The sequence below is a fragment of the Mesocricetus auratus genome, unplaced genomic scaffold (assembly GCF_017639785.1).
Source record: "Mesocricetus auratus isolate SY011 unplaced genomic scaffold, BCM_Maur_2.0 Super-Scaffold_100676, whole genome shotgun sequence".
Lineage (NCBI taxonomy): Eukaryota > Metazoa > Chordata > Mammalia > Rodentia > Cricetidae > Mesocricetus > Mesocricetus auratus.
The window spans coordinates 82094573-82115612 of record NW_024429266.1 but is presented as its reverse complement, the minus strand read 5'-3'; the positions used below and the strand labels follow the sequence as shown (position 1 = coordinate 82115612).

At 34.4% G+C, this 21040-nt stretch overlaps 1 protein-coding gene across 1 annotated transcript in view; it reads left to right on the top strand.

Annotated features, from left to right (window-relative positions):
• Cdh19 (cadherin 19) overlaps nt 1-21040 on the top strand; it is an 88444-nt gene that overhangs the window by 49009 nt on the left and 18395 nt on the right. Inside the window, exons 6-9 of the mRNA XM_005077231.4 lie at nt 4110-4294; nt 4801-5054; nt 14551-14672; nt 20037-20158. Coding sequence (XP_005077288.2) covers nt 4110-4294; nt 4801-5054; nt 14551-14672; nt 20037-20158 — 683 coding nt within the window. The remainder of the gene's footprint in view (nt 1-4109; nt 4295-4800; nt 5055-14550; nt 14673-20036; nt 20159-21040) is intronic.

Here is a 21040-nt window from a genome sequence, read left to right as displayed (position 1 = left end):
CTCCACTCTCCAAGCAGGGTGGGGCCCTTCATAGGGGAATCTCAAAAGTCTGTCATATGATCTGGGGCAGGATCTCTGCCCACGCCTTTGTGTCCAGGTGAAGAGAGTATCCCTTCACATGGAATGGGCTCCCAAAGTCCATCTGGATGACAAGCTAAATGCTGATCTATTGTCCAAGGACCCAAAAAATGCTGAGGCCTCCTCACTGACACCCATGTTCTGGGGGTCTGGATCAATCCCATGCTGGCCTCTCCGTTATCAGTCTAGGGTCTATGAGCTCCCCTTTGTTCAGGTGAGCTGTTTCTGTGGGTTTCAACTGCCAAGTATTAAAGCCTTTGCTCATCACTCCTCCTTCTCTGCAACTGGGTTCTAGTAGTTCAGTTCAGGGAAACATTTTTATTCACTCATATTATTGCAAGATTTGAGAAGACCACTTTGTAAGGAATCTATGTTTCAATAAGCCTTTTCATAATATAATGTAAACTACACAGATAAATCGTGGGTAGAAGGGAATAAGTTTAATTTTTCTATTTTGAAAAAATAATAGTTTAATGTAAACTATTTAATATTTAAACCCAAAGAACATCCTTTCATATTTTTATTTTTTAGGATTTATTTTTATTAGGTATGTGTGTCTAAATATGCCTTATGGATGTATGGCAGAAGAAACCACTGTAACTACTGGAAGTTTGAATGTTGATATTGTTGATCACTCTGTTACAGGTGCTGGAAACTGAATTTGTATATTCTGAGGGAGCAGTCAGAGCTATTAACCACTGATGTATTTTTCACTCCCCATGAACTTCATGTTAAATGCATGATAGGAAGTCATTATTTTAATTTCTGAAGTCACATTTTTTAATGAAAGAAGTTCCAGTACATAAATCATTATTTTTATTTTAAAAATGAAGTGGTAGAATATCAGACATATTTAACTAGCATTGTTTTATGTTTAAAGCAATACAGAACTTCAAAGAAAACTCTGTGAAGTTATTTGAAGAAAGTCATAAAAGAACTCTTTTAATAATTCCATTATGTATAATTCTTCTCACTTATTACCATTATGAGAATACTGACATAACAGAACATTCCTATCTCTCAGCTCATTTCATAAATAATACTGTAATAATGGTATCTTTCTTTATTATATTTAGTCTTATTTCTCAAAATAAAGAAAAATATTCCTGCATTCTATCACTACAACATATTGTTTTAAGTTATGTCTTCGATTTCTTTCATTACCAAATCAATGAGATTATCTTCATCACCAATACTGCTGAATTATTACTACATTTACTTTCCAACGCCTTTGGGTTGAACTTTCCATTTTTAATATGGTTAATGCAATTTGAGATCAAATCTTCAGAATTATTTTATTATACCTAAAGCTCAATAATTTTTGCTCATTCTAAACTTTTTTTAAAATTTAAATTAAAAGCATTCTCCCTTCCTCTCCCTCGTGACCTCACAGTTCCTTATCATCTGTCATGCCCACCCTATAGGCACTCCTCAGAGAGGGTATGGCCTCCCATGAGATGATCTTCAAAGTTTGTCCTATTATTTGGGACAGCACCAAGGGTCATCCCCCCACTTGCATCTAGGCTGAGAAAGTATCCCTCCCTTGGGAACGGTGCTTGAAAAAGCCAGTTAATGCACTAGAGATAAATACACGTTCCACTGTCAGAGGCTCCATAGACAGACAACCCCTACAACTGACACCCACATTCAGGAGAGCTACTTTGCTCTTATGCTGGTATCCCAGCTTTCAGTCTAGAGTACTTAACCTCTGAATTTCTGTGGGTTTCCCCAACTTGTTGTTGACCCCTTTGCTCATGAATCCTCCCTCTATACAATTGGACTTCAGGAATTTGACTCAGTGCTTAACAATGCGCCTCTGTTTCTCCTTTCATCGCTACGTGATGAACGTTCTGTGATGATATTTTACGTATTTATCAACCTCATTATAGGGGAAGGGCTCTTAAGGTAGCTTCTTTACCATTGCTTAGATTCTTATTTGGTCTGTCCTTCGGGATTCCTGGGAATTTCCCTTGTGCCAGTTTCTCATTAACCCCAAAATGGCTCCCTCTCTCAAGGAATCTCTTTCCTTGCTCTCCTTCTCTGTCCTTGATCCCACTTGTTCTCCTCCCCCTTCCACTTCTCCCCTCATCTTTCTCCTAACCCCCTCTCACCTCATGCCATGCTCTCAAATTACTCAGGAGTTCTTCTTGCTTTTCCCTTCTTGGAGGGTTAATGTATGTCTCTCTTAGGGTCCTCCTTCTTTCCCAGCTTATCTGGGTTTGTGACTGGTTATCCTTTGCACTATGTCTAATATCCACTTATGATTGAGTACATACCATGTTTGTCATTTTGTCCTGGGTTACCTCAGGCAGGATAGTTCCTTCTATTTCCATCCATTTTCCTCCATAATTCAAGATGTCATTGTCTATTATTGCGAAGTAATACTTCATTGTTCCCATATACCATATTTTCTTCATGTGTTCATAAGTTGAGGGGCATCTAGCTTGCTTCCAGTTTCTGGCTATCACAAATAATGTTACTATGAACATAGTTGAACAGAGGTCCATTTGGTCTCAGTGTACATCTTTGGGCACATGCCCAAGAGTGGTATTGGTGGATCTAGAGACTGGTTCCCCTTTTTCTAAGAAACTGCCATATTGATTTCTAAAGTAGCTGTACATGTTTGCATCTCCAATAGGAATGGAGGATTGTTTCCCTTACTCAACATCTTCTCCAGCATAAGGTTTCATTTGTGTTTTTGCTTTTTGCCATTCAGACAGGTGTAAAATATTATCTCATTTCCAATTCCTTAAGTGCCTTTCTGTCATTTGACTGTCCTCTGTTGATAATTCTGTATTTGGATCCCTAAGTTCTAATTGGATTATTTCATGCTTTGGTGTCTAGTTTCTTGAGTTCTTTGTATATTTTGGAGATCGGCCTTCTGTCAGATGTGAGGCTAGTAAATATTTTTTCCCATTCTGTAGGCTAACGACTTTGTCTTGCTGATTATGTCCTTTGCCTTACAGAAACTTCTTGGTTTCAGGCAGTCTCATTATTAATTGTCGATTTCTGTGTCTGTGCTACTGGTATTATGTTCAGGAAGCAGTTTCCTGTGCCAATGCTTTCAAGAGTACTTTCCACATTCTCTTCTAAATGGTTCAGTGTGCTTAGATTTATGTTGATGTCTTTGAATCATTCATAGCAATAGATATAGATATAGATGTCTCTCCAGTTTCATACAGTCAGCATCCAGTTATGTCATCACAATTTGTTGAAGATGCTTTCTTTATTTTGTTATTGTGTAATTTTAGCTTCTTTTGCAAAATCAGGTGTTCATATGTATGTGTATTAATATCATATTTTGATTCCATTGGTCAGTCTGTCTATTTTTGTGCCAATACCAAACTCCTTTCATTATTATAGCTCTATAGTAGAGCTTGAAGTGAGGGATGGTGTTTGCAATCGCCACCAGAACCCCAGCACAACACTCCACAGACCTTAAAAGAAAAATATGGAAAAGGTACATATGGAAAAACAAAACGCCGAGTATAGCCAAAATAATCTTATACAAAAAAAATGAACATCTGGAGGCATCAGCATCCCTGACTACATTTTAAATAAAAAATTATACTTAAAATTTCTTGGAAACATCAGACAACCAAAAAATATTCAATAAAAATTCAAAACCTATTTTAAATAGTTTTAATTACAGGATATAATACAAATAAATTAATAGTATTGAGGAGAAATGCATGAATAGAAATTTGAGTATACATAATAATGTAATGATGCATTTTGGAGAAAATTCTGATAATTGAAGTAGATGTTAAATTTATCCAAATAGTTTGAGGCCAGACTGGACCGACAGCCGCCAAAACAGAGAAACACTGTCTCGTAAAATCAAAAAAAAATTTATCCAAATAAATGAAAAATAATAAACACATATGTACAAGAGAGATAGAAAACAATATTAAAATATAGAACTTGCAGGAAAGGCATGGGTTTTCCTAGAAGCCCAAAGAAATTTTAAAATTGGCAGTTTCATATGATAACAAAACTTATCTTAAATTAATGCAATTGTGTTTGCAAAGGTTTCTACCGCTTCACTGTATCTGAATCTGCACCCAGTGGAACAACTATAGGAAAAATTATGGCATATGATGATGATACAGGAGAGAATGCCGAAATGGACTATAGCATTGAAGAGGATGATTCACAAATATTTGACATAATCACTGATAATGAGACCCAAGAAGGGATAGTTATACTAAAAAAGGTACATATATTTAAATCTTTAAAGATTTGGAGAAAACTAATAAAATTTACATATGTAATTATAAGTAGTTGTTAATTATGTTTTGCTTTGCTAATATTTAACTGAGATGTCATAATATGTAACTGGGAAATACAATTAATTTACAGATGAATAATGGAGATTTTTAAAGTATTTCTAAATTAACTTGTGATCTTTAAAAATTTTAATGAAATCTAATTTGGAATAAATATACCTTTGCCTAATAAGAGAGTAACTTTCCATTTTCTAAATTCTTTATGTCCTTAAATACAGAATTTTATTTAAAAAAAGTTTATAGTACCGGTTATAGTACTGGTTTGAACAAATTTAAATTTTAATACCTGATTAATTTTTATAATGAATGAATTTCCATAAATTAATTTCATGCCTAGATAAAAAGAATGGAAACATGAATAAGTTAATATTTTCTAAGTAAAGATTTGGTTAAGTGAAATTATTTTTTCTGAGCACACTGCATTTATTTGTAGAAAGTTGATTTTGAGCACCAGAACCACTACGGCATTAGAGCTAAAGTTAAAAACCGACATATTGATGAGGAGCTTGCAACAGCCCATGTAAATGCCTCTTCAACCTACATTAAAGTTCAAGTGGAAGATGAGGATGAACCTCCTATTTTCCTCTTACCCTATTATATATTTGGAATTCCTGAAGAAAAGCCACAAGGGTCAATTGTAGGAACAGTATCTGCTATAGACACAGATCGAAGACAATCTCCAGTAAGGTATGTCTTTATATTTACTCACATTATCGTTGTCTTAATAAATGAATGAGCATGCTCACATGAAATATTGCCCATTGAAAATGCAAAACAGGAATTTTGTAACCTAGATACTTATATATTACTTAACAGATTTTGAAAACAGAAATAAACAAGTTTAAATAGCCTGTGTTGTCCAAATGCAAAGAAACACTCAAGGTGAACATGTGAAAAAGCAATCCTCACCTAAAATTTACGACCATACATTGTGTGTGTGTGTGTGTGTGTGTGTGTGTGTGTGTGTATGTATGTATGTATATGTGCCCGTGGGTGTGTTTGATATGTATGTGTGGACATCTGCCCTGCTTTATCATTCTCTGAATTATTCCCATGAGATAGCCTTTAAATGAATATGGTAGTAGGTCAGAAGACTACAGGCATCATAGGTTCTTATTCTTCACCATCTACAGTACTAGGTTGCCAGACTCATGAGATGACAACCCAAGATTTTCACATGGTCATTATTATTTTACAATAATACATGCTTTAACCCACTGAGACATTACCCCCCGTTATCAGATCCAATGAGATGACCAGTGGGGGAAACACTTTCTACAATGGTGAGGATGATTTGATTAAACTCAGGTCCTGGTATATGGATGGCAGAAAGAAAAACTAAGTCATTTGTTCTCTGACCTCGGTGAAATGCTCAAATTTGTATAGGTCTGTTTCCTCAAACACACGCACACATGTATAAATATATACATATGTATATATGTATATACATATATATTTATATATAATATGCATATATTATATATATAATAATAATGTAAATAAATGCATCCCAATGCACAAATATAATAAGCAATGAATAGAGGACAGAAGCACTGCAGGTATCTCAAAGGAGGACTGTGGTGTTGGATTGGAACCTTACCTTCTTAGCACAGTTATATTTTAATATTCCTATGGAAATGCTCCCCAGGTGGTCTCATATATAATAAACCTCATGGACTGTCATTGGAAAATCTTGCTCATTATTTGAAACAAGTATCTGAAAATATTTACAGAAATATGTTTGTTTGGAAATACACCACTAAAAGAACAGAAATCAATTCCACCAGCATGTTAAACATGTCTGATTTTATTGATGTGTTGGTGAAAACACAAGTGGGACACAGTTAAAAATGAATTAGATCTTTCTTCTTTGCCCTCCTCTTCTGCCCTTCTCTTATTTCTAACTCCCTCTCCCTCACACATGCTTCTAATTAGCTTAAAAGATATCATCCCTTTCTCCTTCTCCAGTGGAACATGTATGTCTCTCTTAGGGCCCTCCTCTTTCCTGACTTCTCTGGAGGCGTGGAATGTAGACTGCTACTCCTTTGCTCTAGGTCTAAAATCCATATAGGAGTGAATACATACCAATATATGAGTGAGTACATTGTAAAAGTATGGTGTCAAGGAAGAAAACACAACAGTGAAATACAGTGAGGATTTTTACTCAAGACCATGTAAATAAACATAAGGTCCTGAAAAAGCAGGAATATCTTCTTATATTTGTAGCTTAGGCAAACATATTAGAAAAATAAATATTTTAGGCTTTGAAACAAAACTGGATTTACATATTTTCAGATGACTCTACATGAACATCATCTTGTACCAGTTTTTAAGAGTAAATTCGTTTCAAAATATATATTAATTTATCAGTGAGTGATTTACCAATGATATTTGTCACTTTGGAAGTTATAATAAAAGTAAAAAGAACCCATTGTCTTGCTATTGATTAATTTTATGACTCGTTTCTTACTTTATAAGATGAAGTAATAGCCAAGATTTGTCCCCTATGCATGCAATATCAGGAATTAGTAATTTGAGAGAGGAATATTTCTCTGGGTTTTAAGTTAGCTTTGGAAGCCCTATAAGTTGTAGGCCGGTAGTTCTTAACCATCATAATTCTGTGACTTTTTAATACACTTCCTCATACTGTAGTAACCCCCATCCATAAAATTATTTTCATTGATTCTCTATGACTGTGATTTTCTACTGTTATAAATTTTAGTGTAAGTATCAGATATTCAGGATATGTCATGTATGACATCTATGAAAGAGTGACTGGCCGGGTATTGGTGGCACACGCCTTCGATCCCAGCACTCAGGAAGCAGAGGCAAGCAGATCTCTGAGAGTTCGAGGGCAGCCTGGTCTACAAGAGCTAGTTCCAGGACAGCCTCCAAAACAATACAGAGAAACCCTGTCTCGAAAAACCAAAAAAAAAAAAAGAGTGAGATCTTCTCTAAAAAATTATTATCAGCTACCAAAAAAGGAGATATGCATATTGAAGTTTTCAAGTGTACTCAACGTCAAGAATTATTAGTTATTCTTCTGAATATGGACTGGAAAAGAATTGGCATAGATACATGGAGAAAGGGTTTTCTTGAAGAAAAAAGTAAGAGTCAGAAGTGTGTATCTATTCTAGCTTAGATACAACTCTTAGAAGCCTACTGCTGATTGTTGTTGTTTGTTATTGAATGGTTGAGTTTTTATATTATTTTTGATATTGCAATGCAACTATAATATTTCTCCATTCATATAGAACCCTCTTTCTTCTCTTTAAAATCCACAACCTCATGACCTCCGTTATCACTAATTGTTGTTACATTATTGTTTATTCTTATGTATATATATACATATTCTGTACACATATGCATATATAAATGTTTTCAGGGTTAACCATTTTGTATTTGATACCAATTGGCATGTTTCTCCCTAATGAAAATCATTTGTACCATTCTCAGCATCCTTTACTTGCCTGCACTTTTTCATGTATGTTTAAACCTACTTGAAATTTTCAAATCCATTTTGGCATATTTATTTGTTGTTATTGTTGTTGTTCAACCAGTGTTTCCACAGTTATACGAATGAAATTTCAAATTTTACCTTCTGACATTTCTAGTAAGCACAACATCATAAAAACCTTCCTGATCCTTTGACTCCTGCAATCTTTTTCTCCCTCTTCAGCTATACTTTATGAGCAGCTAGTATCGGAGTGTTTTGTAACAATGTACACTGTGACAGGGCTCCACACAACTCTGTGATTTGGTTGGTTGTGATTTTCTGTAATGGCCATATGTGTTGCAAAGAAAATATTCTTTAATTAGGGGGAGGTACTACCCTTATCTGGTGTTAACACAGTAACAAACAGCATGGCACGTTGATAAGAGAGGTAATTCTGTAAGCTATAAATATGTGTTTCTTTTGTTATTTGTTGAATAAAACTCTTTTGGTCAATGTATAGGCATGATGTAGCCAGGCAGGAAGTACAGGCTGGTCTACTACAATAGGAGAAGACTGGGTAGAGGAACACAGTGAGGCACCATATAGCCACCGAAGGAGTAACATGCCAGAGAATCACAGATAATCCTCAATTTCGTATCGATATATAGTTTAATAGAAATGGATTAATAGATAAGAGAGAGCTAGTAAAATAGAAGCCTGAGCAACAAGCCACACTCTTTTTAATTAATACAAGCCTCTGTGTGTTTATTTGGGACTAGAGGGCAGCAAGACATATTTGGGAAGAAACTTTGCCTTCAACAGGTTAATCATAAATATGCAGGAGTGTCACATATATCTTGGTGCAAACTACAGGCTCTGTAATTGTACTTACAAACCATTCAACTAGAGGGAAACTATGACTGACCCAAGAAACATGGTGAAGTTATGAAACATGGAGGAGGACATATAAAAGTCAGTTTCTAAAACCACATAAGCCCTATGTGTTTTAACTTTTTAGTTTAATTTTCCTATAGAATCTAGAACAAATTATCTGATCTTGGATATAGTTCTAATTTCTAGAAGATGCATTTTAAGCTACGATAAAACATAGTTTCTCATCAAACTTTTAAGTGGCTTTGTTTTCAATGGTGTATTATATAAACAGAATTAAATGTTAAATAAAAACACAACCCTTAAATTCTGCTAAATTTTGCCAGCAAATGTATTTATTCTAAAATTCACCGCTTGTAAATATCTGCGATAATTGTATACAAAAATAAATACTTCTAAATTATCATTCTCTCTAATTACTATTTTAACCTTCTCTTGAACACAAAGCCTGACACTAGCACAATATTTTTTTTAAAACAGGTCAACACAAATATAAAATAACCTGATCACTGCCACATTAATATAGCAAATCTCATGCATGTTTCTGGAAAATCTTCAGTTATGTGTTTTGAAGAAGAATGCATCTAAGCCTTGGGTATTTCCTCATTAATTATAATTATCAATCAATCACAAGCAGATCATAAAAACTGAGTAGCTCAAAAACTGCTTATATTGTAGATTAGCACATTTAATTTAGACTTTTCCATGAAATAATTTCTATGTCAGCTACTTTCCAAGAATACTCAACTAAATACATCATTTATATGTTTGTCCAAATGAGGAGATATTAGATAGAAAAGACATCTAATATTTGAAATTTATTTTCCAAAATAATCACATGTTGCTATTTTATGTATAGATAATTTATTCTTGATAAAAATTATAAAATGTTTGTTTTAAACATCTGTAGATAATCATGTTTTCATATGTGATGTAACTTACTGGTTTAAACAATGTTTGTGGTATAGGGTAAAGTCTAATGGGCTAAAACTTCACTAAGGAAAACTCAAAATGCACATAAAATCTCACACACTAATAGTAGGAGACTTCAACACTCCGCTCTCACCGCTAGACAGGACCTCCAGACATAAACTTAACAAAGAAACAAAAGAATTAATAGAAGTTATGACCCAACTGGGTTTAACAGACATCTATAGAACATTCCACCCAAATACAAAGGGATATACCTTCTTCTCGGCACCACATGGAACCTTCTCTAAAATTGACCACATAATAGGAAACATAGCAAATCTCCACAGATACAAAAAAATTGGAATAACCCCCTGCATCTTATCAGACCACCATGCATTAACATTAGAATTCAACAATAACACAAATCGCAGAAACCCTACAAACTCATGGAGATTGAACAATGCACAATTGCACCATCCCTGGGTAAAGGAACAAATAAAGAAATTGAAGACTTCCTCGATTTCAATGAGAATGAAGAAACAACATACACAAACTTATGGGACATTTTGAAAGCAGTGCTGAGAGGAAAGTTTATAGCACTAAGTGCCCACATGAAAAAAACTGGAGAACAGTCATACGAGAGAATTAATAGCACAGCTTAATGTTCTAGAACAAAAAGAAGCAAACTCCCCCAGGAGGAGCAGACGCCAGGAAATAATCAAATTGAGGGCTGAAATCAATCAAGTAGAAACCAGGAAAACACTGAGAAGAATCAATGAAACAAAGAGTTGGTTCTTTGAGAAAATCAACAAAATAGACAAACCTCTGTCCAAACTAACCAAAAGACAGAGAGAGAACATGCTAATTAACAAAATTAGGGATGAAAAAGGGGACATAACAACGGACTCTGAGGAAATCAAGAGAATCATCAGGGCATACTTTGAAAATCTGTACTCCACAAAATTTGAAAATTTAAAGGAAATGGACAATTTCCTGGATAGATATCACTTGCCAAAACTAAATCAAGAACAGATAAATAATCTAAACAGAACTATAACCCCTAATGAAATAGAAGCAGTCATCAAAAGTCTCCCAAAAAAAAAAGCCCAGGCCCAGATGGCTTCCGTGCAGAATTCTATCAGAAATTCAAAGAAGAGCTCATTCCAATACTCGTCAAAGTATTCCACACAATAGAAGCAGGAGGCTCACTGTCAAACTCTTTCTATGAGGCTACAATTACCTTGATACCCAAGCCACACAAAGACACAACTAAGAAAGAGAACTATAGACCAATTTCCCTCATGAACATTGATGCAAAAATACTCAATAAAATACTTGCAAATCGGATTCAAGAACACATCAGAAAATTCATCCACCATGATCAAGTAGGCTTCACTCCAGGAATGCAGGGATGGTTCAACATTAGAAAATCTATCAATGTAATCCACCATATTAACAATCTGTGAAAGAAAAACCACATGATCATCTCACTAGATGCTGAAAAAGCCTTTGACAATATCCAGCACCCCTTCATGATAAAGGTCCTAGAGAGATCAGGGGTAACAGGAACGTACCTGAATATAATAAAAGCAATATACAGTAAACCAACAGCTAACATCAAACTAAATGGAGAGAAACTCAAAGCAATTCCTCTAAAATCAGGAACAAGACAAGGCTGTCCACTCTCTCCATATCTCTTCAATATTGTACTTGAAGTTCTAGCTACAGCAATAAGACAACAAAAGGAGATAAAGGGGATACAAATAGGAAAAGAAGAAGTCAAACTTTCATTATTTACAGATGATATGATAGTTTACATAAGTGACCCAAAAAACTCCGCAAGGTTACTCCTAGAGCTGATAAACACCTTCAGCAATGTGGCAGGATACAAGGTAAACTCAAAAAATCAGTGGCCCTAGTATATACAGATGATGAAGTGACTGAGAAAGAAATCAGAGAAACATCACCTTTTACAATAGCCAAAAACAGCATCAAATATCTGGGGATAATGTTAACCAAGGAAGTGAAAGACCTGTATATCAAGAATTTTGTGTCTTTGAAGAAAGAAATCAAAGAAGATACCAGAAAATGGAAAGATCTCCCATGCTCTTTGATTGGTAGGATCAACATAATAAAAATGGCAATCTTGCCAAAAGCAGTCTATAGATTCAATGCAATCCCTATCAAAATTCCATCACAATTCTTCAAGGACCTGGAAAGAACATTAATCAACTTTATATAGAAAAACAAAAGGCCCAGGATAGCCAAAACATCCCTATATAATAAAGGAACTTCAGGAGGCATCACCATACCTGACTTCAAGCTGTATTATAGAGCTATAGTCCTGAAAACAGCTTGGTATTGGCAAGAAAATAGGCAGGTAGACCAATGGAACTGAATCGAAAGCCCTAATTTTAACCTACACACCTATGAACACCTGATTTTTGACAAAGAAGCTAAAACTGTGCAATGGAAAAAAGAAAGCATCTTCAACAAATGGTGCTGGCATAACTGGGTAGTGGTATGCAGAAGACTGCAGATAGATCCATGTTTATCGCCTTGTACAAAACTTAAGTCCAAATGGATCAAAGATCTCAACATACATCCAGCCACACTGAAACTTTTAGAAGAGAAAGTGGGAGATACTCTTCAACGAGTTGGTACAGGAGACCACTTCCTAAACATAACACCAGTGGCACAGGCACTGAGATCGACAATTAACAAATGGGACCTTCTGAAACTAAAAAGCTTCTGTAAGGCAAAGGACACAGTCAAAAAGACAAAAAGGCAGGCCACAGAATGGGAAAAGATATTCACTAACCCTACATCTGACAGAGGGCTAATCTCCAAAATTTACAAAGAATTCAAGAAACAAGTCTCCTAAACACCAAAGGATCCACTTGAAAGGTGGGGTACAGAGCTAAATAGAGAATTCTCAGTAGAGGAGGCTAAAATGACCAAGAGACACTTAAGAAAGTGCTCAACATCCTTAGCCATCAGGGATGTGCAAATCAAAACAACTCTGAGATACCATCTTACTCCTGTCAGAATGGCTAGAATCAAAAACACCGAAGACAATTTATGCTGGAGAGGATGTGGAGAGAGAGGAACACTCCTCCACTGCTGGTGGGAATGCCGACTCATACAGCCTCTTTGGAAATCAGTATGGAGATTCCTCAGGAAAATGGGAATTAATCTACCACTAGACCCAGCAATTCCACTCTTAGGCATTTATCCAAATGAGGCAGGTTCATACAACAAGGGCATCTGCTCCACTATGTTCATAGCAGCATTGTTTGTAATAGCCAGAACCTGGAAGCAACCTAGATGCCCCTCAACTGAAGAGTGGATAGAGAAAATGTGGTACATTTACACAATGGAGTATTACTCAGCAGAAAAAAACAATGGAATCTTGAAATTCGCAGGGAAATGGATAGCACTGGAAGAAACCATCCTGAGTGAGGTAACCCAGTCGCAAAAAGACAAACATGGTATGTACTCACTCATATATGGATTTTAGATATGGATCAGGATAGTGCCAGTCTGCACTTCCACAGATAGAGAGTCTGGGAAACAGGAAAGAACCTAAAAGATACGCATATATGCATAGTACCCAAGAGAAGAGGATAGAGACAAGATCCTCTGAATGGATGGGGAACACGGCGAGGGGTGGGGGGGAGTGGGACCTGGGAAGAATAGAGGGAGTAAAGAGGAAGGGAGTTGGTCATTGGGGAACAGAAAGTTGAGGGGGTGGGGGTAGAATAGGGGGAAGAGGGAATCATAGGATCGAAGACAGATCAGGCACCAGAGTGACCTCGAGTGATCTAAAGGTATAACATCAATTGGCAAGCTAAGCAATAGTGGAGGGATCACCTCGAATGCCCATTCCTGATAATGAACTTGATGTCTATAACCATCCGGGAGCCTTCATCCTGTGACTGATGGAAGCAGAGGCAAACACACAACTAAGCACTGAACTGAACCCAAGGAACCCAGTGACAGAGAGAGAGGAGTGATGAGCAAATTGGCAAAGAATGGGCTGGCAAAACCAACAGAGACAGCTGATCTGAACAGGGGAGTGCTCTTGGACCCCAGACTGACAGTGGGGAGGCCAGCATGGGACTGATCTGGACCCCACAAATGTGAGTGTCAGTGAGAAGGCCTGGGCAACCTATGGGGCCCTGAGCTGTGGATCAGTGTCTATCACTGGTATACAAACTGTCTTCATGTGCCTATAGCACAAAGAGAGATGCTCTCTCAGCCTGGACTCTTAGGGGAGTGCCTTGACCCTACCAAGAGTAAAATGACAGACTGTAGATATCCCCTATGTGGAAGGATTTGGCAATAGGGTGGGAGGGAGGGGAGGAAGGTGAGTGCGGGATGAGGGGAGGGAGAGGGAACTGGGATTGACATGTAAAACAAGCTATTTAAAATTAAAATAAAAAATGATAATAAAAAAAGGAAAGTGCTTACTTCTCAAACAGAAACAGTAGTAGGTTGACAAAGACTTCATTCATGATTTGGTTGTACTTTGGTGCATAAGAATCATGTATCTTGAAATTTCCGTTAACCAACATTTATCAATTAAAACCATGTCAAAGATATGAGTTGGAGAATCATGAATTTGCATTTATAATACCTCAGTGCCAAACTAAATCCTTTTAATTTACAATTTTCAAAAATTAGTTATATTTATTTTAGGCATTATAATATAATTATATAATCTGTTTCTTCATTTTGTTTCCTCAAAATTCTCCCATATAACCCCACGCCATTCATTTTCAAATTCAATGTCTTTTTCTCTCATTAATTGCTGTTTCATTACTGTTTGGAAACAGCGTTTATTCTAATCAGAATCTTAAATTTGAAATTTATGCTCCCATTAACATTTCTATAAATTAAATAATGCTATCTGTTTTAATATTTCTTTGCATTTTGGTGCAGATATTCAATCACTGGAAGCAAAATGTTCTATATCCATGACAATGGAACAATAATTACCACTAACCTGCTTGACAGGGAGGTCAGTGCTTGGTACAACCTGAGTGTCACAGCCACAGAAACATGTAAGTCCTGATTAACCAGCTCCACAATCAGTCATTATATTTTTATAAATTTGAAATCATAGACTGATATAAGTTGAATTTTGTAGAAATTAAAATTTTATATGTAATGTCATATATGTAGGTAATTTTATTATAAGGTAGTAACTGCTAACAGTAACTGAAGCTTCCTATGAATTCACTATTAAATACCAAGTTTTCCTCATTTAACAATTATTAACTTCATAAAAAACAAAATTTTAATGAAACACAGTATAGTGAAAACTGATTTCTAAACTAAAATGTATTTTATAGCAGTATGTCATGATTTTGTCTGGTTGAATATTTATATTGACAATAAAACTAATGGATGTTTTATAACTTTTAGCATATATTCTCCATATTAATTCTTAAAACAGGTGCATTCAAAAACCATATGTATTTGTAAAGATAGTTATAATGTTGTTGAATAGGTATTGATTCCTAAGTTCTCCATTTGCTAAAATGGTGTTTTAAATTTTTGTCACTACTGTGCAAACAGTTAATCTACTGAGTGGAATTTTGAGTTATTTCTTTTTAAATGGAATGGATTAGACTATTTATACATTTATAGATAATATATAGCAACTGAACAGGAATGACTATACCTTATCTATTTTAGAGTGAAATATTAGAACTAATCTTATACATTAGTACCAAGGCATATTTAACATAAATCATATTTTAATCTAATTATGTTGTAATATATGAAAGATTCAAAGAACATATATATATGTATATATATAACAAAAAACATGAATTCTTTTCAAACTTGTGCCCAGTACTTGCTTTCAGACATTCAAGTTTTAATTATCCACAGTGACTATACTTTGATCCCTTGTTCCTCTTATTGTTCAGACATAGGCAGATTATCTTTTCATATTATAAATATACATCTACTCATACATCTTTGTTGACTGTTATTGTCCTTCAAATTGTGAATTCGTAATTTTTCTGATCAATTATACTAATTAAAGCAAAATATAATATTCATATGAAAACTGAAAAGTAATTTTATGTAGTCAATGAACAGTGCATGTAGCACAACAAAAGATGAAGACTAATCACAGAAAATATCGTATCTTTCTTGTTATTGATTTTATAGAGACTTATAAAATAATTGGATCTTTCTTAGCATTTGTTAAGGCTCAAATCATATGCTTGCCTTATAACACACTACATATAGCTAGTATGTGACATTTTAGATTGGGAATGTAATTTAGCCTGCTTTTATTCACCATTATGTTGATTTTGTATTGAAGAAGACAGGTGAGCTTGAATGTTGATGATCAAAGTGGAAATGCTTCACTTCAGAAAACAAACATTCAAAATGCCATATGCAGCAAATTTGAAGAGGTTACAGCACCACAATTTATTACATTCATCTGGTTTACACAAGCTTAATTCCTACTTAACTGATTCAGGCTTAAGTCTGAAATAATGTACAGGAAGCTATATGAATCCTATTTCTAGAATTAATAGGTCTATATGACCATCAATATCATAAAAAATGTATACTTCTGAAATAACACTAATAAATTATGATAAGTTTAAAATAATAAAAATAAAGCTAAAGGATTATGAGATTTGTTGTAATAGAAGAATCCTTTAGTTTTGTTTTTTTTTTCTGTTTCATATAAGGTGTCTTTTCTTACATGAGACATAGATTTTTTCTTTAGAGTAGAGAGAACCACACTCCAACTCCAAAGCAAGCTTTCATTATCAATTGAATTGGGATTACAGAAAGTCCATTTCCTTTGTATATAGAGCAGCAGAATAAAATTAGGAAGATTAATGAAATTTTATCCATTTGGAAATGTGATATACTATCAGTCCGATTTATCCTTTTTCTGAGACATTTTCTTTGGATGATTCATAGTTTTTTCCAGAGGTCTCATTTGTCCAGGTCTCTTCAGATTCCTCAGCCAAATTATTTATTCTTGTTGAAAGACTGAAATAAAATCATGTCCCAATCTGAACTTTGGGATATTTCCAAATTCGACAGGTTATATCTTATCAAATGAAAAGCACTTTCTAGTCATATAAATTAAGAGTGAATGGCCAGGCTGCTTGATGAATTATACCTATTCAAATCAAGAGTTCTCTCCTGTTTCAATATACTCTTTATTGATTTTGACAGTATCTGTAGGTTTTCTTCTGTGGAGCAAACAAAAGCCAAGCCTCTTCTCCATAATAACACATATCCTGCTTTCTGTTCCAAGGTGAACACATTGTTAAATTATATAGGATGATAACTCACTAGCTTTTGTTTTTGTTTATGTTTTGTTTTGTTATTTTTTACCATAATCCAGTCTCTCCACAATTGTAATTCCTTTCAAATTAGGATGTAAAATTAAAATTAATAAAGTATTGCTTAATCTATCTCTGGGTAATGCTATAGATCATCCTTTAGGATTCCAAGCTGTAAAGTGAGTATTGGTTGAATTACCTAATTTATTTAGCTACTAAATTTGTTAGTATTCTTCACTTTCCAAGTTTCTTTTTAATGAAAATGTAGGAGAATTCCAAGGACTCTGGTTGATTACCCAATATGTTAAGCATTTAGCTTTTAATGTATAGCCTGTTCCATTGCCTGTAATTTTTCTAATGTCAAAGGTCATTTTTCCACCCAAACAGGTTTCTCAGTTAACTACTTTAAAATTAAGGCTGTTGATACCTTTGAGCAATTGGCAGCTGTTGTGCACTGCTTATGTACAACTTGTAAGGTTATTGATTGTTTTTGTTAATATGTTTTAATACTTTTTCACAGAAGCATAAATTAGTTCATAGTTTGTTTCTGAGATTGGAGGAATGTTAATCTGTGTTTTCTAATGGTGGAATAAATCATCTCCCCATATATTCACTGCTATGTCAGCTACATATGTCTTTAATTTCTCTATCTGTACTTCTGTCCACATACAATTGACCCAACGTGCACATTTTTAAAACATGGAATGAAGTTTGAATCCCTAGAAGCTGGACATTTACTTTCTGAAAAGGCCATTATGGATGCCAAGATACTGATGAAAGTATTGCTACATCTTCACCTGTTTATACTCAACCCTCAATTTCCATGACATTCATTTGAATTTTTATCTTAGGTCTCTGATCATTTATAGCAGTTTGCCAAATCACTTTTTAATGGTTTTCATGAAAAGTTCTGTCATATCTAATGAAGCTGCTACAAGATCCAAAGCAGTATGGCTTTTAAGATCAAGAATTTACATTTTAAGTGCTCTGAGGAGTCCTAGTGCCAATAAGGAATGATTGAAGTAAATGTTACTGTGGCCTATCAGAGGAACCTCAAGTTATTTCCCTATGGCAAAGTATTATCTTGTTTGTCTCTTTCTTAATCTATATAATTTAGTTCAATGGTGGCCTTTTCCACACCTTCTGTATACTCTAGAAGGTCATGGCATTCTGTTTGGATAATGTGTAGAACATATGTTGTTTCTAGAAAAACTTTTCCTAAAATCCCTTTTCAGATGATATGGTTTACCACAATAAAAATATTTGCCGATTTTTCTTAAAATTTTTAGAAATAACTTCTATCCAAGTATCATCACAAGTGGGAGATCCAATGTCAACTTCATTTTAATTATTTCATCTACTGGTGCTGATTTTGTCTTTAAAAGCCTAATCTCACCTTTGTGCTCTGAAATAGAATTTTCAAAAGCCAAGGTTTTAATTAATGTTTGTCTAACTTCTGCATCAAATATCATTCTATTTACAGTTGAAGTCACTATTTGTAAAAAATCAGTTGATGATTTTTTTGGGGACTTCTACAAGTTTAGTGACTGATTTATTCCTTTTCCTGATTCTTCAACTTTTCTCAAGCATTCAAAGGTTTTATCATGTATGGGGAAATGGTGTGATCATCAAGAATAAACTGTGTTTGCACAACAGCAAATTTGCTTTCACCAAGGAACTTTGGGAAATTTCCACACATCTAGATCAACTTCATTATTCTATTTCCACCATGTTTTCCATTGTAACTGATGGTCACTTTCCACCATTGCTATAGCTAAATCTTTCCTGTCTTGTGGAATAATTCTGTTATAAATTGGTCATGAATTTAGCGTCTACTTCACTAAAGGCGAATACATAACTTATGCTACTAATGTTTCCTTAAATCACTTTAAATTTAACATTTCTACAGGATCACAGTTAACTACTGACTAGCCTTTTGGTACTTATCATCTGGTGGCTATTTCTGAACAGTAGCTAGATATATTAAGTCTGATTTTCTAATACCCTGGGACTGCTCCTCTTCAGTTTCACAATGTAATGCTATGGTAGGGTCTATTTTAAAATCTACTGTCTATGTGTGGATGTTTTCATCAATTTTTAATTAATTTTTCATATTTGACAGTGATATTAAACCACTTTTTTAAAGAATAGCACAGGAACAAACAAAGTGATATTAATTATATAAAACATAATTTCAATCCCAGGTAAGCTGTTATCACTATTTAATTTTCCCATTTTCAAATTATTCATTGTGGGACCATGAAAAAACTGAATAACCTTCATAGTCTTATTCTTCCCATTCAAAACATGGTACAACATTTTTTAAATGTAATTCCTCTGTTGTTTTTTTGTTTTTTTTTTATGCTCATGTTACTTTATTTTTATTAAGGAATACAGGAATCTTTAATAAAAACTTTGGCCAGGCAAGACTAAGCTGTTTGTTTATTGGTATTGAGGGTGTTATTTACCTCTTTCCTATATAATAGGTTTCATTAAAACATACAGATGATACTTATTCCCTGAGTTGTCTTCTAAGTTACATGAGTTTCAGTCCCAGTACCCACTCTGCTGGAGTCCAGCTCCAGAGGCTTTTAGGACATGAAGAGGAGATATGGAGTACAGCAGACAAGAAAAGGAGATTTAACAGTCTGAGGGTGAACCAGTTTAACTGCTTGTTGTATTTTTTGGGGGGGAGTTGTATCACCTTGACTCCAGCTAGAGTCACCAGGGAAGAGGAAACTAAAGCTGAGAAAATGACCAACATAATTACTATGGGTGCAAGCCTGTGTACATTTTCTTAATACATTGTTTAACATGGGGTACCCAGATAGCAGATACCCAGATACCACCTCTGAGATAATGGTCCTTAGTGTTGTAAGAAAGCAGGCTAACAAACCAATGAAGAGCAAAGCACTAAGCAACATTCCTTCATAGTTTCCTTTTCAAGTCTCTATTAAAGGTAAATATATGAATTACATAGACACAAACCTTAGCTTTCCTCAAGTTAAAATGTCAGTGTACAACAAACCTTTAATTCAATTAATTGCATGACTTTTAATAGAGATATAATTAGTTACATTCTATATCTTTAATTTGCAGACAATGTACAACAGATGTCTTCTGTGCCTGTGTATGTACAAGTATTTAATATTAATGACCATGCTCCTGAATTCTCTCAGTACTATGAGACTTATGTTTGTGAAAATGCTGAATATGGTGAGGTAAGATAAAAGATCACAATTGATCTCTAAATCCTGAGTAACAGAGAATTTCATGTTTTGTATTCTTTAAGTATAAGATATTAATTGCTAATATAATGCAATATATTTTATATTACGTGAAGTATATCATTTGTGTTATATTCATCACAATATATTTGGACAAATGCTATATACATTTTTACTAAAGAAAATAATAATTTAGTATACCTATACTGTGATTTTTTTACTTTGTAAAAACTTAAATCCATTTTGTTAAATTAGTTCTTAGTTGGTCTAAGAAATAGAAACCCAAAGTCAAGTACTGAAGAAGGTGCAGAGAGATTAGAGAGAATAAGCAAGGCATGGCCAAAAATTGCCACCTTTGCATTTCTGCAGACAAGTGAGTTTCTGTTTTCTCTGGTTATATACTGTTTCTGCCAAGCTATCTTAATTCCTTTCTGTCTGTAAAGAAATACAGACATCTATGTTTAGCTAATGGTAGGCTTATTTCTTTTACTTTCAGAAGGCTTTATTTGTATAAGCAAGATATCTCCTCATAAGTTCCCTTTATGTGTCAATTTTAAATATAGGTTATAACTAATGTAAGAAAAAACATATAGTAAGTATAATAAGTATGTACAATATATACAGGCAATAAACCCATCAACAAGGTCTAGTCTATTAGCATTTGACAATTTCAGAGAAAATACTCCATTGTCAATTATTTCTTGATAAGTCCAAAGTCTTGTCCCTAATTCGTTTTGTATTTTAATTTGCATCATCACATTACTTTTAATGTCTTCCTAAAATATTATGTTTTACACATCTATAGTGAGTTTTTATACTGAATCTGGTAGACATGGAACACTGTAACCATACTATGTATTCTGTACTCCCTCAGAG